Source organism: Mugil cephalus, chromosome 15, assembly GCF_022458985.1.
Source record: "Mugil cephalus isolate CIBA_MC_2020 chromosome 15, CIBA_Mcephalus_1.1, whole genome shotgun sequence".
NCBI lineage: Eukaryota > Metazoa > Chordata > Actinopteri > Mugiliformes > Mugilidae > Mugil > Mugil cephalus.
This window is the reverse complement of record NC_061784.1, coordinates 6,523,086-6,543,688: the sequence shown is the minus strand read 5'-3', so window position 1 is coordinate 6,543,688 and position 20,603 is coordinate 6,523,086. Positions and strand designations below refer to the sequence as shown.

The window sequence follows — 20,603 nt, the reverse complement described above, 5'->3', positions numbered from 1 at the left end:
CTCCTCTCTAAAAAAAGAAAAAAAGAATAAGAACCAAAGAAAACAGTACCCACACATCGGTTAGCGAAGGTTGTAGCAAAGATCCACATCGTGCGTTGCCCGGGCAACCTGATTTTGATCTATTCCAGCTATTACACATGGTTGTCTTGTTCTTTTTGGCAGCCGCCTTTCGCTGTGTTTAAAGCGGCCGAGCCAAGTTGAGTAAGAGAGAGCTTGGATTTTAATTATTCAGGAAGAGCAAACTCTGATATAAAAGTCACCGGCTTTTATTTTTATTGTGTCCTGAACCTCTGTGGGTGTGTGTGAGAAAGACGTTTTACAGACAGTTCAACAGCACTGAGTTAGACCTAACATGGGAATAAAACATTGGTAACCTTGGCGATGAAAACTGTTGCAAAACTTATTCACAATTACATAGAATAAAAGTTTTCTCTCTATACCTGCCGGCGGTGAAGATGTTTTCCACTCGATATATCACTCTGTGTGTGTGTGTGTGTGTGTGTGTGTGTGTGTGTGTGTGTGTGCTGGACAGGTGTGCACACACAAATACAATCTGTTTCCTGGGTTCTGACCCGCTAGCTCAGTACGAGTCCGTCCTCCTGGGCCACACAAGCTTAAAGGGTTAAAAGCTGCTAAGCTCCGTTTTCAGTGTAAAGGTAACTGTGCCATTAAAGCTGTGTGTGTGTGTGTGTGTGCGCGCCTGCAGGTTTGCATGTGACAGGGTTAATTGAATTCTTCCCTGATATGCACTAACCTGGCAGGCTTTCCAGCCCCCAGGGCCGAGCTCCATTGAAGCAACGTTTAGCTTTCCTCACCCTCGGTCTTGAGTCATGTGGCAGATAGAGCGCTCACGTACTGATGCACCTCTTTCATTGCTCAATTCTGGTTCTTAGTTTTTCAGGATCCCTTTGACCGTAGCATCTACTAACTGAATGGTAGAGCTTGATGAGAGGTTCAAACCCCCATTTTTTTTTTTTTTTTTTTTTTGCGCCCCCCACCCACCCTCCCCTTTAACACACACTGACATAAGTGCCTGGGCCTGGTTCCCTGCTGGCAGCAGATGAACTAGAAAGCTCTCTTGCTGATTATTGGCAGATGAAAAAAGAAGATCCGCAGGGCTAAGTGAGGGGAAAAAAAATATTATTGACTTCTCACCACAGCTACTATTTATTTTCCCCTTTTTTTGGTCCACGTATTTGTTTTTGAGGCTGTTATATTCTTGCCTGAGAATATTTTTGGGGTAGTCTTTGATTGAGCTGCAAAGGAATGCCTTTAATCGTGGCTACAAAGGAACCGAGGGACATGTCCCCGTCAGTTTTGCAACAGATCTAGACAGATGAGGAGGAGGAGGCGGAATGGAGGAGTGAGCATTGTTAACAGTCTGTGGGGAACTGTTTGCATGCTCTGTGGTTTCTAGTCCCTGTGAAATGGAGACTCAGTGATTCGGTTTCCCAGGCCCCTTTTTCTCAAGGCCATACAAAAAACCAAATGAAGACGTTTCAGTTTGTCCTGGTTGCTGTTTATAGTCCAGCGGCAGCGTGTTTCTAAGTGGTAAATGGCACCAATGGTGGCACATGGAGAGTGTTCGCAGCCATCTGATTGTAAGTGCTGTGGGCATATCTAAAATAGAAGATAATGCTTAGTCTTGTCGACGATGCAAAACATAGACACTGTGACCATCGGGGTGGTTGCCCTCAGAGCCTCAGAGAGCCAGAGGAAACTAAAAGCAGCCACTCCTTCTGAGCCTGTTTGGCTCATCTTTGGGATTATTATCTGCTTTATTAGGTATGATTGCACAGCTCCGTGCGTGAACATGTTCAGTGTCACGACGGGATCCCAGAACGCCTAAAGATTCGGAGGAGTGTCGCCGTCTTACAGTAAAATCTAATTTTACTCGCCGAAACGTTGCTTTTTCAACGTTTCCCCACAAATCTATAGAAAACCCGAGCGGAGGTCATGACATCAGTGAAGTAGTGTCATTAAAGGATTTTTTTATTTCCTTTCTTTTTCTTTGTTAAGGGCCAAGTTCAACTGTAGGCCTCTAATTTGGGCCTAGTAAATGCAGACTGGTAGAGGCAGCTGGCAGCGCAGCGTGCAGCCCAGGCCAGGGGTTCATGCTGCCATTAAGGCAACATGCAAGTATGTGAAAACATTATTCGTGGTAGAATCCTCGGCAGTTCCTGCGTGAGAGCTCAGGTACACCGGTCACGTTCTGGATGCTTTCGTCTCAGTGGGTATAAAAAGGTGGAACAGTGCAGGGTTTTATCGAGCTGTTTATCCACCCGTTACTTTGAGCTTGTTGTTCAAGCTGTTCACTACTTGTAACTATTTAAAGAATCAACTCCGTCTTCTCACCCTCATCCTGTGGAGCAGAACCACGACTGGTCGTCTCTAGAGTCAGTTTTTGGGTTTGTCCATTCTGGGCTCCTGTACTATTGAATTTGACCCGTCTCTTTGTTTTCTTCCTCTCACGTTTGTAATGCACATTTTTTTTTTTTATTTTTTTTGCCTGATTTTTATCCATTGCGCTGCACGGTCGCCGATCCCGAGGTGATTGGCTGCCACCGACGTTTCCCGTTTCTGCCCTTTTCTTTTATCTCCCTGCTCCGCGGCGGTTCCTTAAGTCTGCTTTCTTTCTTGTCTCCTCTCTCTCCCTGCCTCTGACAGACATGCACCAGCCCTTTGCAGCGCATTACGTCAATTCCCCTGTCCGGGGGTGCCAGCTGTTGATGTCACCCCTGGGTCTTTTAATTTAGGGATTTCCGCTGGGTGAGATGAGGGGGAGCCCCATGACCTCAGCCCACAGCCACATAAAGGGGGCCCACCGGGGCAGAACCAGGCCGGGACGGGCCCGTGACACGGCCGGGAACAGGGCAGGGTAAAGGCAGGGCAGGGTGGGACCGCTCCGCCGGAGTGTGGGTGAGCTCGGGGGACTGGGCTCTGCAGGGTGATGTGCGAACTCGGAGCCTTGCGGCCGTAAGCAGTGACGCCCGGGCGTTTTTCCGGGCGCACACCGCTGCCTCCCCGACTGCCGTGCAACTCGCGGCACCCGTGACAGCATGTCTGCGACTGGCAAACACCGCTGCTATCCCTTGAGCTCTTAAATGCAGCCTTTCAGCAGCTACGAATTTCCTCCCTTTCAGACGGGATCAAATGTTCCTACCAAAGACTATCTCTCATTCTTTCAGTCCTCGAGGCTTTGAGAGAGAGAGTGAACATCGCCACCCGTGTAATTGATTTCGTAGAGTGCCAGAGTTTTTCCTCTTGATATCAGCTGGTTACGGTTCGAGGAGGAAACGCCTTTAATTTAACACATCAAGGCGTAAATCAAGTCCAACTGTTGTTCTCCGCTGGTGTGAAAGCAGCTTTAGTATCTCCGTCTAGACTGCCTTTTATAAGGTGGCCCCGTCTTTCTGATTCCCATGATACGTGACATACCATAGGTTTGTTGGTAGAAGGATTAGGTTATTCAGAAGGCAGATGCGTTTTTTCTTATTATTATATTGTCGTATTAGTAACAAGCAGCCTGATAGTGGCTTTAGACCTAAACTGAAAAACAAAACTGAAATAATTACCATTTAATCCCTTGTAAAGTGCGCTGCACTCATTTTTTTTAACCTGATTCAATCATTATTTTCCATATCTTTGATAAAAAATAATTACTGTACTTGGGTTTTATAGTTTCAAAGTCACCAATGAGTGTAGAAGTTCAGTTTTTGTACTTTGCATGTGTTGATCTTTTCGTCTGTTTTTTTTGCAGTACCACCCTCTGTCACTGTGCAACACAAGCGAGGATGAGCGACAAGAGAGTGACTTCATCACCATTGTCAAACTGGAGCACAGGGTACCCCGATGTCTGCCGCTGCTCGACAAGGTACGGATCCCACACGCCAACGCTCGCACACAGACATGGCGCTGGTCGCTCCGCGCATTTTTTCCCAGCTGAGCAGTCTGAGAAACTCTCTTCCCCCCGCGCTAGCCTTCCCTCTCCCAGGCATGGCAGCGCTCAGATAAACCAGATTGTCCTCTCTCCAGTACCCCTTCCGCTCTTGGATTCTCACTTTAAAGAGAAGATTGTTTTAGAGGGAATTATTTGGCAGGCGCTTAATGTTTTGTTCAGGACAGTGATCTTTCAGAATGAGGGCTTGGACAGGAGGGGGGTGGGCTTAGCTCAGCGCTGCTATGTAGCAAGTGGCAATGAGCCCTGGCTTTGGATGTAAGGCTTTCAAGCCCCAGCTGTCACTGGTCCGATCCCAGCCAGCCAGCCAGAACCAGACACTGAGCGTTCTCCATTTCTGCTTCCCTTTAATATGAACACAGCCGGAGCCCCATAGATTCCACCCACAACGGTTTAGATGTATGTGTAACTTTGACAGAGTTGACCTAAATCTCCCTTGTGTTTAAGTATTCTACCATACACACTGGCTGGCATACCCTAAATTTAAAGTAGTGTGATTTAAAGCTGTTGCTATTTTTTCCCCCGTTTTTCAAGTGGTGACAAATTAGCAGGCAGGAGTATAGTTAGGCGACTGCCTTTTTTTAGCCTGTGTTTTCTTTTCCCCTAATTTAAAGCCATGTTTAGGAGCTGCCCGCCGTGGCGACGATGTAGAGACATTCCCACACTTTTCCCGCTCCTTTCTTCCTCCTTCAGTGGGAACCGGGCTGGGGAAGAGGGGTGTCACTCCGGGCAGATTCCACGAAACAGTTTTGATTAAAGCCTTAATGGCAACACTGTGTTGTCCCATAAACAAAACGTGCTCTCTCCCTCATGCAGAAGCGCCCCGCGACAAAAGGCTGCTGCTTCCGAGTGCTTTCTCCCTGCCTGCAGATCTCCTTTGAAATCAGGAGAAGTGAAGGAGGGAGGAGAGAGAGAGTGTGTGTGTGTGTGTGTGTGTGTGTGTGTGTGTGTGTGCGTGCGTAGGGGGAGGGGGTCTCTTGTTGTTTCGGTCGCCTGGAAAGTATGTGTTGCCATAAACTCCACTGCAGCCACCTGCATCCTCGCTTCCTCAGTGAGATTCAAAGCTTTTGGTTGCGGTGGATTTATTGGGGATTCAGCGCTGCAGCTGTTGACGAGTTCGCGCTCGGCCTTTTGAAGAGCACGATGAATCAGGCGGCGTTTGATGGGTGGGATGTGCGGCGCTGGGTCGGCCGTGGCCTCTGGATGGGACGTGTTTACAGTTCAGTCTGACTGTAGCCCTCCCCCGTCGATCTATAGATACCCCGACGGCCACGGAGGACTCGTGTTGCACCGCACACACTCAGAATAGACCGTAAACCAAACAAAGTGGAGCTCTGCACCGTGAGGGATAAGGTTTCATTGTTGCGCTTTGTTTTTGTTTTGGCTTTCGTAGGCTCTTACATCCAACACTGCGGGGGGATTCCTCAGCTGATTTGCTCTGCCTCTGCCTCGTTAATATCCTCGGGGATGATTTTCACAGCATCTGCGCAGCTTAGGGAACATTCAAGTTCATCTCTCACGGTGTCTCTGCCGCATTCTCACACATTGTTCTGACGGTACAGTTCATCTCGGCTCCTCCTCGGTCAAACACGCTGAGCACCTTCTCCTTATAAAGAGCAGAACAGGTGCATTAGGCCTTTGACCGGCGCCCTCTGGTACATTCTCCGCTACTGACGCCCTCTTCTACACTTCCACACACTTGTCTGTGATGAGCCAGAACACGAGCGCTGCTACCTCAGGGACACTTTGACTTTGGAGTCTTAAATAACGATTAAGGCTGTAAAGTTTAAGGTACTTTTAAATTAGTATATTTGAGGCTGATATCACAGAACTAGGATGATTGACGTACAGTAAAGACGCATAAAAAGTTACTAAAACACTTTATTGGTCTTTGCCATGACAATAAAAGATATTTGGTGGTAAATGTTCTGATGCTTTTAAATGCTGTTTGGACAATTATTATAAAAGAACAGCAGAAATATGCGATTTCTAAATTCAGATATTGTGAAATTAGCATTTGTGTAATTAGATGTTTGGCTATGTAGACCAATTTGTAGTAGCTGGCATCCACACACTACAGATGTTGGTGAACGTGTGTGGCTTTTTTTATTGTCATTATTATTTTGCACATTTTTACAAGGTTTATTTAAAAATGTTTAATAGAAAAGCTTCAAATGACAGGTACCAAAAAAAGAGCAGTTACTTCCCGTCATTCTCTGATTCAGATGCGGCTTTCTCTTTGAACATTCCTGACTCACAGCCCTCCGCCGCTCCAGTGGTTTTGCATCATTTCCCAACACAACATGCAGGCCGCTGACTGTCTCTGCCAGCGTGCCGCGCTACACTAGAAGCGATCGGGCTGCCTTCTGTGTGCCAGCATTTGGCCTTTTTTTTTTTTTTTTTTCAATGACGGTAAAACCCGGGAAAGGTGTTCAGTCCCACAGCAACACATGACTCAACAAGAAAAGCCACGGCGGCGGCGGTGTCAGGAGGACTACTCTAAACTCCACACCAAGCTCTCTTTACTTTGAATAATCTTCCTCCCACTCAAACTTAACCCCTGTGAAACACCATGAATATGAGGCTGTTTTGTCAAAAGTACACTTACAGTGATTGAGTCTCTGGCCCGTGTCTGGACTTGTTGAGTTTCATAGAAAGCCTCGCTTATTGATTCTGCTCCTCTCAGATGAAAAGGATTTTGGCCTGATTGTACAGTAATCCTGTTTTCTTTAACTTGGGTTTTCAAGTGCATGTGTGGTAACGCGCATGAGTACGTGTGTTACAGGATCACATTATTCCAAGTGTCCTTCGCTAAATTTGTTTCTTAACTTATCACACACACACAGTGACAGTCACAACGGTCAAGAGGCAAACGACTCTGATAGCGCGTGCCTTGTAATAACTGGCGTAAATCGAGATGATCAGCATCAAGCTAATGGCGCTAGTTGTTTAAAACAATGTAGCTTCTTCAGTTTATAGCCCGTCACTTTACACAGTACAAACCAACAGGTTAAAACGATGACATATCGCCAGCCTGGTCCGCTTGTGCTCTAGTTTGTATTCTAATTAGTTAATATCTGAAGTTTGCATGCTAACCCTCTAAAAGTGCCAGTTCAAACATTTCTGTTGATTTGGTGACGCCTATAATTAAGGCGATGACGATAATTGACACAATTTGTCCTTTTTTCTGAAGTCAGTGACCAGATTTTCTTTTGCACGCGCATGAATCTGCAGAAAGCATAAAACAGTGAACTGAGTTTGTTGCCTTGTTGAGTAGTAGGAGGTGTTCAAGCCTGTCGTCTGCAGCTCCTCATCCACCAGCTCACTGTGGCTGCCCCTTCTTGTTCCATTACTCCGCGGACCATGAAATATTACAGCCAAAAAAATTAAAAGAACAGTATTTAACTTCATTTTCCATTAATGGCTCCTGTGACTACTTCATTACGTAATAACGGGCAACACTTTTATCTGTGGTGCATGGGTCCGGTCACCACTGTGTTACCTCATTTCCCTCAGTAAATAGTGACTTAGCATTTATTTAAAAGGCTTCAAGGTTGCCACTTTCTGGTGCAATTTTAGTCATCCAGCATTTTGTCAATGTGCCTGCAATTCTTTTCACCATTTTAATATGGTAGACTCATAATGTGGCCGGTCTCTGCACGTAATCACATTAATCACATTAAACAATATGAAGTGAATGGAGTCTGTTAGCTAACAGAGCCGCTAGCCCTAGCCCACTTCTACTTCACAAATCAAAGTCGTGTTATTTTCATGACTGGACTTGCCGCGGTGCACCTGCGGCCCACTCGGAAACAGGTTTGAATCAGAAAGAATATATTATCACAGATTATATTTGGGAGGATTAGAAGTTTGACAGGCATGTCCAATCACATTCACTACTTTTACTTTTGCTTTTAATACACAGCAGCCAAAATATACCACCACAGGCAGGTGATGTCTGTTGTTGAATTAGTAGTTTTTGGCCATGACGAAAATCATGTTGTCATAGTTGTTTCACACGTAATTCTTCACAATTGAATTTGTCCTTGTAGTGATTGATGCAATATATATTTCTCTGGTTCAGTCCCACATAAGATTAAGATTAAAATTAAAATACGTCCTTATTTTTGTTTATCAAGTTTCATTCTGTTAATTTTGTCCAGTGTTCCATGCAAAAAAACGACGACATACAATCTGTTTAAAATATCCGCCTGCTGCCATCATACTGTGACGGATCACATGGGCTTCATCCTCGAATGATCCTCAAATAATTAATTTTTTCTCTCTCTGAGAACACCACTACAGAAGTGAGTCTCAACAATCCCTGTCGTGTCATGTTGGCTACTGCAGCAACATGTCTTCCTCCAGGCGACACTTAAGAACACTTTAAAAAGAAGGTGATTTGTGCAGCCGTTTCCCTGGTGACCTGCTGTTTTGGAAGGAGACACCGGGGAAGGATCGGTAGGAATGGATGGATCCTGAGGGAGTTATGAACAAAGAGGGAAGGTTTAATTGATCTATAATTTTTCACGGGATGCTTTCAGTTGTGTCGGTGTGCAGCTTACCTGTCGGTTCGCTGCCTGAACTGCATCATGTTTAATCAAAACATCAGTTTGAAGTGCAAATAACCATGAGGGTTTCTGTGGTTATTTTGAAACACCCTGGTGCTTGTTGCACAAAATTTAAATGGAAGTGCAGCGTGTAATTGTGGCTTGACAGCGCTTAACATCACTCCACTCGGAGCAGATGGAACAGATACCTGCTGCCTTATTAAGGACGTTTACATCAGCGTGCCTTCAACAAGTGCGGTGGCCAAAAGTCTTTCCTCCTGACTTGTGCTCGTGAATGGAGCACCGTGGCACCAAGACTGCAGCGCAGTGTTGGACTGGCACCTCCACATTCTTTGCCATACGTCTCCTCCCACTGGTGCCCACAGCGAGTCACAGAGGAACAAACTGGAGAATACCAGTTTACTGGCAAGTTCGGTGCATTTCACTCCCTGCACCGTGTGAAAATACAACTCTTACTCTGTTGTTTATCGAAATATGAAACTATGGAGGAAACTGTGGAGTCCCAAGAGTGACTGAAGACATGTAGGTTATTAGTTAACCAGACACACTCTTAAAACAGTTCTCGAGAATACATAACGTCATCCTCTCAGTATTACTTTTAATAATTATTACTTTATTACTAATTAAAGAGCAACATTAAGTTTTAATTTGTTAACTTTTTGGTGATAAAGAGAAAATTAAAACATGACGTAACTTCTTGTCTGTTGTTTGCAAGCCTTTAAACCACTTTGTTCCAAACGATCTCGTTCCATCTCTTCCATCTTTCTACCGGTCATCAGCTATTCGCACGAAAATAGTTTTACCAGGGGACATCCGTTAATTTGTAATAATCATGTGATCTTATTCCCATGTGAAGTGGCCACGTCCATGATTTATAAAGTAGAAATAACACTGCAAATTACCTACCATGATTCTCGTAACACAGTAACACAATCCGGTGCGAATCATGATTTAGGGGTGAGTTTTTACTTTTTCAAGACTTTTGTCTTTTTTTTTGCCTCTTGTCACTTAAGAATTATGAGGGATGTGCTGTAACTCAATGTGTGGGCAGATCTTAGAGCGCAAAGATGAGATGTTGCTTGAACTATTCACCCGTTTAGACGGATGAAATCATTAAATCAACCATTAATGTGTTCTTCACCAAAGGGGGAGCTGATTTAAATACCGCCAGGTCGTGGGTAATTTCTTCCATGGATAATTTATCAAGAATATATTTTCTATAAAAAAAAAAAGTCTAGATCCTGAATATAATTCGACCCATATTTTTTAGGATATTTCTTCAGTAAAAAATACTGTCTTATATTCAGGCCAATACGGTAGTAATATTTGTAACTAACTAACGTTAGTTAACTTAATGTTGGCAAGCAGCTAGCGAGTTCATGTTAGCTAGCTAACGTTAGCTGTTGCGTTGGGTCTTCATGCTTGGAGCTCTCTCCAATGTTATGTTTCGTCAGTTTACATAAAAGCGTCCCAACTGGCAACAGGCAGTTTAAGCTTATTTTGTTTTCATCTTTCATGTGGCATGTTGTGAATGGACAGCCTACTCTTGAAGCTTGTAACTGTACATGTACTCTATCTTGTACATTCCTGTACTTTAACTGTATAACTTGAGCAGTAAATATTAAAATAAACTACTTGCAATTCTTAAGTACAAAAAATGTTGGATACTCTAGTATTTCCACTAAAGTGTGGTGCTTAAAGAATATTGAGTATTTGTACTTTTACTCAAGTCTGGATCCGTAGCACTTTACACATTTAAACGCTGGCATTTTTTTTCTCGCCCACGTTAGAATTTCAAATCCATCTGTAGCTTTAGAGTAAGTAAATAAAGAACAAATAACAATATTAAGTCATAAAGACTAATGGTTAAATCATTCTTCCACTGTGGCCTAAACTTTGAGGCCAGGAAGAGGAGCCCCAGCGAGAGGAAGTGGTTGAAAACAAGGGAAGCCCGTTGAGGGAGGAATAAATCATAGTCCTCATGACAGTGTTTTTGTCTTCTTGTGTCTTATTGTCTGTAGGGGGTGACACTGACCTCAGTCTATTTCTGCCTGCTGTTTTTTAGCGACGGACAGGGGCTGGAAATGCAATGGCAGCTGCCTTTGGCTGCTTTTCCTTCAGTAGCCGAGTCCAACGTCTCCAGCTCATCTGAGACAAGTCAGGGAGGAGGAACACAGGGAACATCTGGAAAAAGGGGGGAGATTTCAGCTATTGAGAGTAAATGCAAAAAGCAGCAGGTACACAATGGACATTTTGGCTGGTATGAAATGCGTCAGTGTTAGCAGACTTCTGGATTCGCTTTGATTTCGCTCCCAAGGAAATTCATTATTTGCTTGTCAGTGCCAAACAGTTGCACGGTTGTCTTCAAAGGGATAAACTATGGCTTTCTTTTTCTTTCTTTGGCTAGTTAAAGCTGGACCCACCAACATTTGCAACCTTGGCCACGCTTTGCTAATCGACCGGCAAGGACCATACACCTCTTAAACCATGGCATGCAGCTTAAACTATTCTTTTGAGCTTTGAAGCATAAAAAACACCACACATGCTTACGGTTTCCAGTATGAGATAAACAGTAAATCACTGCATATAAAGTTTGAAAACCACATGGGGACTGTTCAAAATCTGTTTTTCAGTCCTCTGAGCAAAAGGTACAAGCTCTTTCTTCCTGTTATCCTGAGGGTAATATTCCCTCTGCTCCTTGTCAGATAGGTTTACACAGCTTTGATCATTTCATCTTGAATGCAACCGCTTCACAAGTGATATAGCTTTAGCTCTGGGCTTATCTCTCTCAAGTCTCCCTTTCTATCAAGCAGCAGAGTGAATGGATGTTATCTTCATACGGTGCTGCACACACCAACGTCCCAAATATTTCTCCTCTTTTAACTCTTCAGACTCTCTGGCATTCCTTGCAATGTGATTCCTTCTCTTTTGAAATAACAAGATTAACAGACTAACTAATCACATTCCTCTGTTTGCGCCTTGTTTGACCCTGAAGATGCCGTTTTTTTCCCTCCCATTTCCTCTGTGCTAAAGTTAGGATGTGACTTAGCTCACCATATCAATGTGAAGATAACTCGGTAGGAAGTACTTAGCTTAGCCCAGCAGCCTAATGACTGCCCTCTTTTCAGTCAGTGCACTCATTACGCCTCTAACTGTACCGCTGATGTAATTTGTAGTTTGATTAGCTGGTCTCCAGGGATTGTTTTATTTATTTTGTCTCTGAGACAGATGGTGTTCTGACTGTGGACGCATTTGTCTGCGCCTCTGTCTCGTGCTCTTTTCACAGTGATGCAAATATCAAACACTCACAGGTTTTTTAATAAAGCCGAACAATGGGCACCTTTGTCAGACCGTTCCCTTATCCACCTACACAAGCAGAAACCCCACCCCGTCCTGCAAACTGTGTTAACATCAGCTGCAGTCCCCTTTGTGTACCTCTGTGCCAGCGACAGCTGTGGCCGGAGACTTTTCTGCTTTTTGGCTGTCGGTCCAGCTCTCGTGTGCGTGATCTCAACCGCCGTGATGGAATCTCTTCAGATTTGGCCCAAACGTCCACCGGGACTCGACAGTGACACGAGTAGAGCTCGGTGGTCGAACGTCAGAGGCTACAGTGGCCACACAAAACGCATTTTGGCACTAACTTATCAAAGTAAAGCTCGGGTCTTGTTGAAATGTGAGTCTTGTTAACACGTCATTTGGATTTCATTGTGGGGTGTGTTTCAATCAATATATAAAAAAAAAAAAATGCCTCTGCACACAATTTGAGAGTCCTACAACCAATCAGAGCGAAGGCCCTCAGATGACCTGTGTGACTACTTCACTGTTACTCTTTTGTCTGTCACAGCTTAAAGCCTGCCCAACCGTTTGATTGGCCCGGGCGAATCCTTGCCAGGGGCATGTACAGCTGCCCAGACCGACTTTTGTGGGTGGGGAAAGTTTAGATTCTGTTACAAAATGTCACACAAATGTCACAAATGTGACATTGTAATATTCTGGAGGATTATTTTCATTGCATATAATATAACAACTTGACTTGTGGGCCAAGGCGCGTGACTTGTATCCACAAGAGTGTGTATGCGTTCACATGTGCTGTGTATTAAATGTGTGTATACACAATATACATATTTAAAGCACTTCAATTAGTGGTCGTGTCAAACAGTCAAACTAGAATAAATTACAATATAAAAACTACTTCTTTAAAAATTGCTTTGTTGCTGTAGAATGGAGTGAACTGTGATGCTGTGGCAGCCTGCCCGCTGTGTGGTATACATCTATATACCTTATAGATGGATGATTCTGTAGTAGCTGCTAGTTGAGGATTAGCATTAGCCTCTTCATAGCTATCTGAACCAGACGATGGCCAGACAACAACTCACCGTGTTACCACTGCTTCACTTTTGGAAGCAAGAACAAAAGCAAACTGTGTTTACCGTTCAAAATAGATGTCATTTAAAGTAAGCCTGTCTTCTGTCTGCAAAGCACCAGAGTCATGTTAGCATGTCAACTAGCTAAACTAAGCTAACGTAGTTTGTCACTGTTAGCATGCTAATATCATTTTGCTGAAAGCCTACTCGCTACACTACTATGGCTGTCGGACATTAGTCTAAATAAAAATGCTGACTTCGGTGTTCGGTGGGATCACTTTCCACTGTTTGTGATATAATATCTAATCCAAATCACTGTCATTATGGTCAGTGCGCTGCTTTACATGTAGAACTCAACGGGTGTCACTTAAGGGAAGTGCAGAAATAACTCGGGCCGCCCAGAGTAAGTGGTGACCAGCTGTACTGTAGGCAGCCTGGACGCTGAGCCCCCGGGTGCTAATCGGCAGCAGGTTGTCCTGGTTATTCATGGAGAATCTGCTGCTTTAGAGCTCCACGGTCTTCTACTGTCGTCACACCACAAGCAGGAGTTTGTGCTCCCATGTGACCCTGCCAAAAAATATATTTAAACAAAGAAGAGCACCAATGTTTTTCAAGCTCCACCACAACAAGCCTTGGGTTGCTGCTTGTTGACCTCAGCTTGTCTCTGGAGGGCTGCGGGCGCAATTCCTGGAAGATTTTCTGCTCATTAGCTCCAGACAGTTGCTGTATTCATACTGTAATGTTGCCGATGCTGGTTTCCTGCCCTGATCACCTGAGCGCCTACTGATGTGAGAGAAACTTCCGGCTGAGGTCACCGGCTGGTTACGACAAGAGTTCACAGACACTGAATCCGTGGACGGGGGGTGTGGCAGTAACTATACTGTACCGCGGTGTACTTTTAACAAAAGGGCTGTGCAACTGGAGGGGAGATTAGCAAGCATTTGAAAAAAAAAAAGCCTCTATTGCTGGGGAAGACCTTTCACGCACAGCTTTGCTTTGTGAGCAGCTCAACAATGAGAGGAATACTTCAGGTTTCCCTACCTTACAGGAAATGTGCATTCCTTTTTCTTTTTTTTTTGTCACCGCTTTAAAAGCAAGTGGTATGCTTTGCATTTTGCAGGCATGTTTGGTTTGTGGTGTAGTCATTTTGGTTACCTCTGAAATCTGTTCAGGTGAGCGTGATCTCAGAAATGTCAGAGAGGAGGCTGGGCTGCTTGGTAGGGCAGGGCCGTATGACCAGAAATGGATATCACGTTATTTTTCAAAATATCAACGGTATCACGGTATATTACGGTATACCGGTATACGTTTTTTTTTCCCACACTACTAGTAAACCAGGTTTGTGTTGCCCCACTGCCTGCTGGAAATCTGGGGACATTAAGCTCAGAGATAAAAAAATATGTATAAATGTTGTCAAGATGAAAAGAAGAAACAGGGACAATTACGGTTTCATTTATATTCACATATTTATTCATATTTAAACTGCTATGTCTGTAATCTTTATAACAGCGTGACCGGCTACCGTAATAATTGTAGTCTGCGCACAACTTTTTTTTTTTTCTCATTCATAAAAAGCTAAAATTGGGGACATTTGGCGGACAGGGTTAGCCTGGGGACAGTTCATCCAAATCAGGGACTGTCCCCAGAAATTGGGGACATCTGGTCACTCGTTTGCCTTCTTCATTTTTCAGACCTTTCCATCTTCACCACGCCTCGCAGCAACGCAGTCACACCATGTGTGTTTAGAAGCGCTACATTGAAATGGTCCGGTCTGAAACAGAGTTCTGAATGCTGTGCAATGAAAAAATTAAAAATTCATATCATAATGAAAACAAATATTTGGTATGAACCGGTGTGCCGCCCAGCCCTACTGCTTAGTGACAGATTCCTGACCTCTTAAACAATGAGGTGAGTCTACTTAAAGATACACAGAAGATTAATTGTCATCTGAATCAAATTTATGCCAAGAGGAAGCCACTGAAATAAATTCACCGCAGGCCACATTTCACCTCCGCCACGTTCTTGCATTCACAAAACAAAACTTACTGACCCCTCCAAACACACGAGTAGGAGTGCAAGCACATATTAATAATCCGTCACCCACATTTCAACCTGCCGGTGACTGGGAGTCGCAGCTCATCAGATGTCCCCTTGGCCTGCGGCATTGTTGTCGTTCTGTTCAGTTCAGCGCTGTCGTCAGTCCTGCCAATGAGGTGTGAGTGATTTGCGGTGGTCTGCCGCCCTGCTACACTCCCTCCCCTCATCCTGTCACATCTTGTCGGTGTCTCTCCCAATGCCAGCGTTGCTAAGCTAAACATTGACTCGGAGCCGGTGGCACGGCGAGCCCTCCTTCCCACACGTACGTAAGATCCGCGAGAGGTGTTGTTTGCTTTGCGAGGTGATGTTTTCAGATGCTGGCTCTCTTTTCCCAGCGCCTGGCGATTAGCAGCTTGTTGCTCTGCCTTTCTCACTTTTCTGCTCTTCCCATTTTCTCTCCCCTCACTGCAATGACACTGTGTGCTGGCTCCGCATAGTTAGTGTAGACATGTGGAGCTCACACATGCTGCTCTGATTCAACAGTCCGGTCGGAGTTTGTCGACAGCATCACCGCAAGACTTTTGTACCCAAACAGTGAGATGTCTGCAGTGCCGCCCAGTGGGAAGTTCCTCTCCAAAATAGAAGCAGTTGGACTATCACCTGCTTGTGCTTGTGTCTGGATCGCGAAGTATGTCCCTTTTAAAAAAGGTCCAGATACAGTTTTGTCATGTTTATTCTTATGAAAAGTGGAAATGCACATCTGAAACTACATTTCAGACGTAGTTTTACTTATTCCAGGACTTTAGTAGCCTGGAAGCCTGCCTACTTCCACCCATCCACAAAATGGCTCTGATTCAGATGTATTTTATCTATTATCAGTTGAAACACACTATGTAATGAAATCCAAACAGTGGACGATAACAAGACAGAGAGAAGGACTTCAGTATTATCAGCTGTCATCTTTTATAGTGTGTGACTTTGTTAACATGTATACATAATAATAACTTTTTATTTTCCTTTTTGTTTTGCTCACTTTAAGTAATGACTTACTAGTAAGACTACTTTCATTTGTATGTTGCTCATCCACCCTTCCATTGATGTCAAGATTTTTTAAAACTCTGTACAATATTTCACTTTTTATATTCCTACTTTGTGCCACATTGGAAGCCTTGTTTTCCTAATCCAAAAATTGTTCAAAATTGGCACGTTTACGGTCAAATTAAGTCTAAGTATTGGTCTGCAGCCTGTCCATGACTCTACAAACACTGATGCTGAGTGTAGACACTGTACAAGAATCACTTTGTCCCGTGATTTCTAAATCGATCCTCTAATTACACGTGTAATTAGAGCTAACCGGGTTATGACTTAAAGAAGGTGAATGAATTTTAATGTAAATTGCCGCAAATGATATGTGGCGCCTTAATTATGTGATTTAAATCATGCTGTAGGTTGAAACTGCAACTGTGTAATAAGCTGAAATCTAATCAAAAGAAATCTTCTGCCAGACTTTAACTAAGCTTGGACAGTCTGCACGAAATGTCTCAAAAGGCTGGAAAAATATATACATATATATGTTTCTCTGCTCTTATATCTGTGCCGCTTGTTGAGCGTTCCTCCTGTTATCTTATCCACTGTGTGTCAGTCCCACCCAGCCTGGTAAATACAACCTGTGATTGGACTGTTCTTCAGCAAAGAGTAACAAATAAGTTTAGAGCAAATGATTACTACTTCTTCTTCCAGAACTGAAATTGTGACAATGAAAGACCAAAAATAAAGCTGCAGTTGTGAAGAAGGAAAACTTGAATAGAAATATTATCTATTAATCCCATACACAGATGAGCTGCAGCTCCACACGCTGGCAGCTTGTTAAAAAGGGGTCAGGTCACACTGAATTCCTGTTCCTGTTGTTAAGGCTCTTTCTTGATGTCGGTGAATGTTGAACGATCTTATTACCTAAAACTCTGTGAACTCGTTACATTTACTTTGTGCTTCTTGTTGAGAAAGTTGTCACTTAACTCTCTTTGTCAGTGCTGTGGGAAAACACTTTTATTCTGGACACACTTGTTTACTAACGCAGCTGAGGTGGCTGCTGTGAGAATGTTTTTTCACACACGAATATTTGAACTGGGTTCGTCCGCATTGAAAGTTTGCCCATAGCGGCCTATGCACGCTAGCCTGTTTATGTGCAGCCCGAGGGCGAACTCTCGCAGGGCTGCTCCCGGTGCTCGAGAATGGAAAGTGTTTGCGTCTCAAGGCGCTCGCTCACGCAGCGCCGGGGCGGCGCGTCTCTCTCTTGTCACTTCAAAGGGAGCATCCGAGGGTCAGGGTTTCATCACGCTGTTGTCAGCGATCGGCGCGCGCGAGCTGAGAAAAACGCTGCCGCTAAAAATAGGACGCCCTGTCATGCTCATAAAGGGGGACGGAGCCCAGATGATGCCTTTCTCTGCCAAATTTCTCTTATTAAAATGCCTCCATCCCCACCGGTTGGGAAACACCTCTGGCCTGCCTTGAGCTCGGGACAGAAGGAAGGAGGGTGATGCTGTGTGACATTCGCTAAGAGAGAGAGAGAGCGTGTCTGTGCGCTTCCTTATCAGCTCAGATTTTTGGCATTACTGGTGAGAGTTCATCCCTCGTTCTCACCCCGCCTGCAGAGCTGAAGATGTTTTTCAACACGGAGATGGCAAATACAATCATATGATGAGTGCTTAATGGCCCTGCAGTTACAACTGTACAATATCGCTGCCTCTCCCTGATGAATGAGGCGTTCATAGGGCAGTAACTTATTATTACTGCAGTATTAGTCTTTTGATCTTGCAGCAGTTTGAACCCTGGAGTTTTTTAGAGGGGTGGCTCGTCAAAATAGCTTTGCAGATAGGATCGGGCCTGGTCTTGCCCCGGCTACGAGGAGAGGAGGCCTGGAGGTGTGCAGAGGCACCAAAGTGCAGGATATCCCGACTGCAAAGTCTCCCAGATCAGAGAAATCATTTATTTCCACTTTATGACTTATCGGTGGCGTTTTTTTTTTTTTTTTTTTTGCTCACTTCCTCCGCGCCGAGACTGATGATCTTTGTGCCTGTTGTAGAAGGTTTAAGTGAAAAGGGGAAAGCCCGGGGTTTATCTTCAAAGACCGCGAATCTCAAGGTGCTTCCCTTAAATCCCTGCTCAGGAGCCACAACAAACCACAAGGTGCCATTCTCTCGCCAGGACATTCCTCTATTAATGACAAAGGCGAATGGTAAGTCTCATGGTGAAACATGAAGAGGGAGAGGAGAAGGGAGAGAAGGGAGAGCCGGAGAGGTGAATGGGTTGATTTAGAGGAGTGGCAGGCGAGGGCCAGAGGGCGACCCGCGCTGGGCCTGTGCGTCTGGCTGCTCCGGGGTCGGGTCCACCAGGTCAGAAACGGGGCCGCTGACAGGCAGGAAAACGCGCTGCTCCGATTCGACTCCTCCGTGCCTTTTCCCTCCCTTTTTGTTGTCACCGGTCCTCCTCTGCTGCTCACATTCCCGTCTGTTTACCTACCTAATTCTCTTTCCACTCTCCCGTCCTCCATCCGTTCGTCTGGCACGTCTCAGCTCTCATTGTGCAGGCTGAGCCGCTGGCCCTCTTTAAGATCTGCATTAGAATGTTGTTTTTATATAGCAGCAAGCGGAGGCATGTGGAGCCTCTTTTGAACTGCTCGGCAAACAGATGGAGGTTTTCATGCTGCCTTTATGAGATTAAGTGAAACATTCCCATAAAAAAGACATCTCCCTCTGTCCCTTCACTTTTCACCGTCTCACTCTCTGCCTGCCGTACTCCTCTCATTCTGTCTCTCTTCATCTCGTCGTTTTCTGGCTCGCCTCGGGCATGGGCAAGGGCACGCTGCTGCTGCTGCCGCCGCTGCTAAAAGCGAAGTGGAAAGTAGACAGGTTTGTGTTACCGATAACTACTTCCCCAGGCAACCGAGCGAGCACTAAGCATCTCCCAGAGTTTAGCGCAAACCAGCAAACAGGTCTTGTGAGTCCAACCCTTGAGGCGAAGGGAGCGAGTTCTTGTTTCTTCTCTCCAGTGTGAACCTGTTTAACTCTGACTCAGGTAGGCCTGTGCCAAGTGCCCACCCCCCCCCCCACACACCCACCCCCCCTCACCCTCCCCTCGCTGGCTTTTAACAGGGGTTTGACAAAACAGATTCACAGGGTAGACAGTGAGACTCTACACTATGTAATTCACTAGGATACAATGAGACCATTTAGACTCAGGTTTACGTGGATTAGATGCCTCGTAGCTATTGAGCCTGGTTAAAGTGATATTTGGAGAGTTTCTGACCCACGTGTTGTTTGAGAGGTCGCTTGGAGTTCACTTCATTTCATTCATTCGTTTACTGAGTTGGGACAACGCACATTAATCAGCTTTGGTGCATTAGAAGTATCAGCGTAAATGCACCAAACTCAGCACAAATGCTAAATTTCCGTCGTAGTCCCGAGGCAGGTACTTAGGGTTAGGGTTAGGGTTAGGGTTAGGGTTATAGAATAGACAATTACAAAACCAGACATAAGCAGACATTGTCGAAACAAACTAAAAATGACAATATCAAAACTGGTGACATACTAGTGACATACTTTAGACTGTAAACTGATCTGGACTAACTGGACAGTCTGTCTCCTCAAGAACTAGAAACTTAATTCAATTTTATTTGTTTTTATGCAACATTTATATTAACTTGTGTTTATAACATCATAATTCATTTTATAAAGACATACTTCCTTTATTATAATAACATATTAAGAAAGGATTATTGTACATTAAAGCAGATCTAACAGTACATAAAGTTCCATCTCATCCAGCCACAACATCAAACTCATGCTTTCATGTTAATGCATCAGTGATAATAATGTAATAATAGAGATATACTGGTGTAGTATGTGGCTACTCTCACTCAAAGAAAGACTTTGAGATGATTTACATACATTTGTTATCTGGCAGTTGTAAAATCACCATAATCAACAAATATATACTGGCTTGATTTTCATAAACAAACACCCCATTGACTTAAGATGTGATTTGTGTCCATGTAGTGTCTCGATGCCACAGAGTGCACATAGTGGACCTCTACTCCGTGATACTCTGCGAGGTTCAAAGCTGCCCAATGGCCGCATTTTTGTTTAACTTGATTAGTATCTAGGTTAACTTCATTTACAGACGACATGTGTGTTCGGTTGTCACTGTGCTGGTTCTTGTGTCTGTGTGCGTACGTGTGTTTGCTCTGCAGAAAGACACGGCTTACTGCACGGCCTGTTCCAAGAATGAATTCCTGGAGGCTTACAAGAGCTGTTGAATGAGATGGAGGGCTCAGGGCAGGAATGATGGGAGGGAGGGCGAGGAGGGAGGCTGCTCCACTCTGTAGGAGGGGTGTCAGGATCTCACTTACAGGCCTGATTAAATAACAGGATGCTTTATGAAAACAAGAACATTATCTGCCTCTTAAAAGGCCGGGAAAGGCCCTCTAATTGGCTTCCCCTGAGTCTCTGTGTTGCCGCCCGTCGGTAAAAGCAACCCACGGAAAAAAAATAAATGATACTACCTCCAGTAATGCCCCCATCAGTATTATAGGAATGTATCAACATACCGATACCAAGGCAGAGAAAAAGGGTGTCTCTTTCCACTCAAAGGAGGATTAGCCCTCTATGAATCTCT

The 20,603-nt window shown here is 44.5% G+C and overlaps 1 protein-coding gene across 1 annotated transcript in view; it reads left to right on the top strand.

Moving 5' to 3' along the window:
• LOC125020906 (E3 ubiquitin-protein ligase RNF43) overlaps positions 1-20,603 on the top strand; it is a 75,221-nt gene that overhangs the window by 40,573 nt on the left and 14,045 nt on the right. Inside the window, exon 2 of the mRNA XM_047606543.1 lies at positions 3,761-3,874. Coding sequence (XP_047462499.1) covers positions 3,761-3,874 — 114 coding nt within the window. The remainder of the gene's footprint in view (positions 1-3,760; positions 3,875-20,603) is intronic.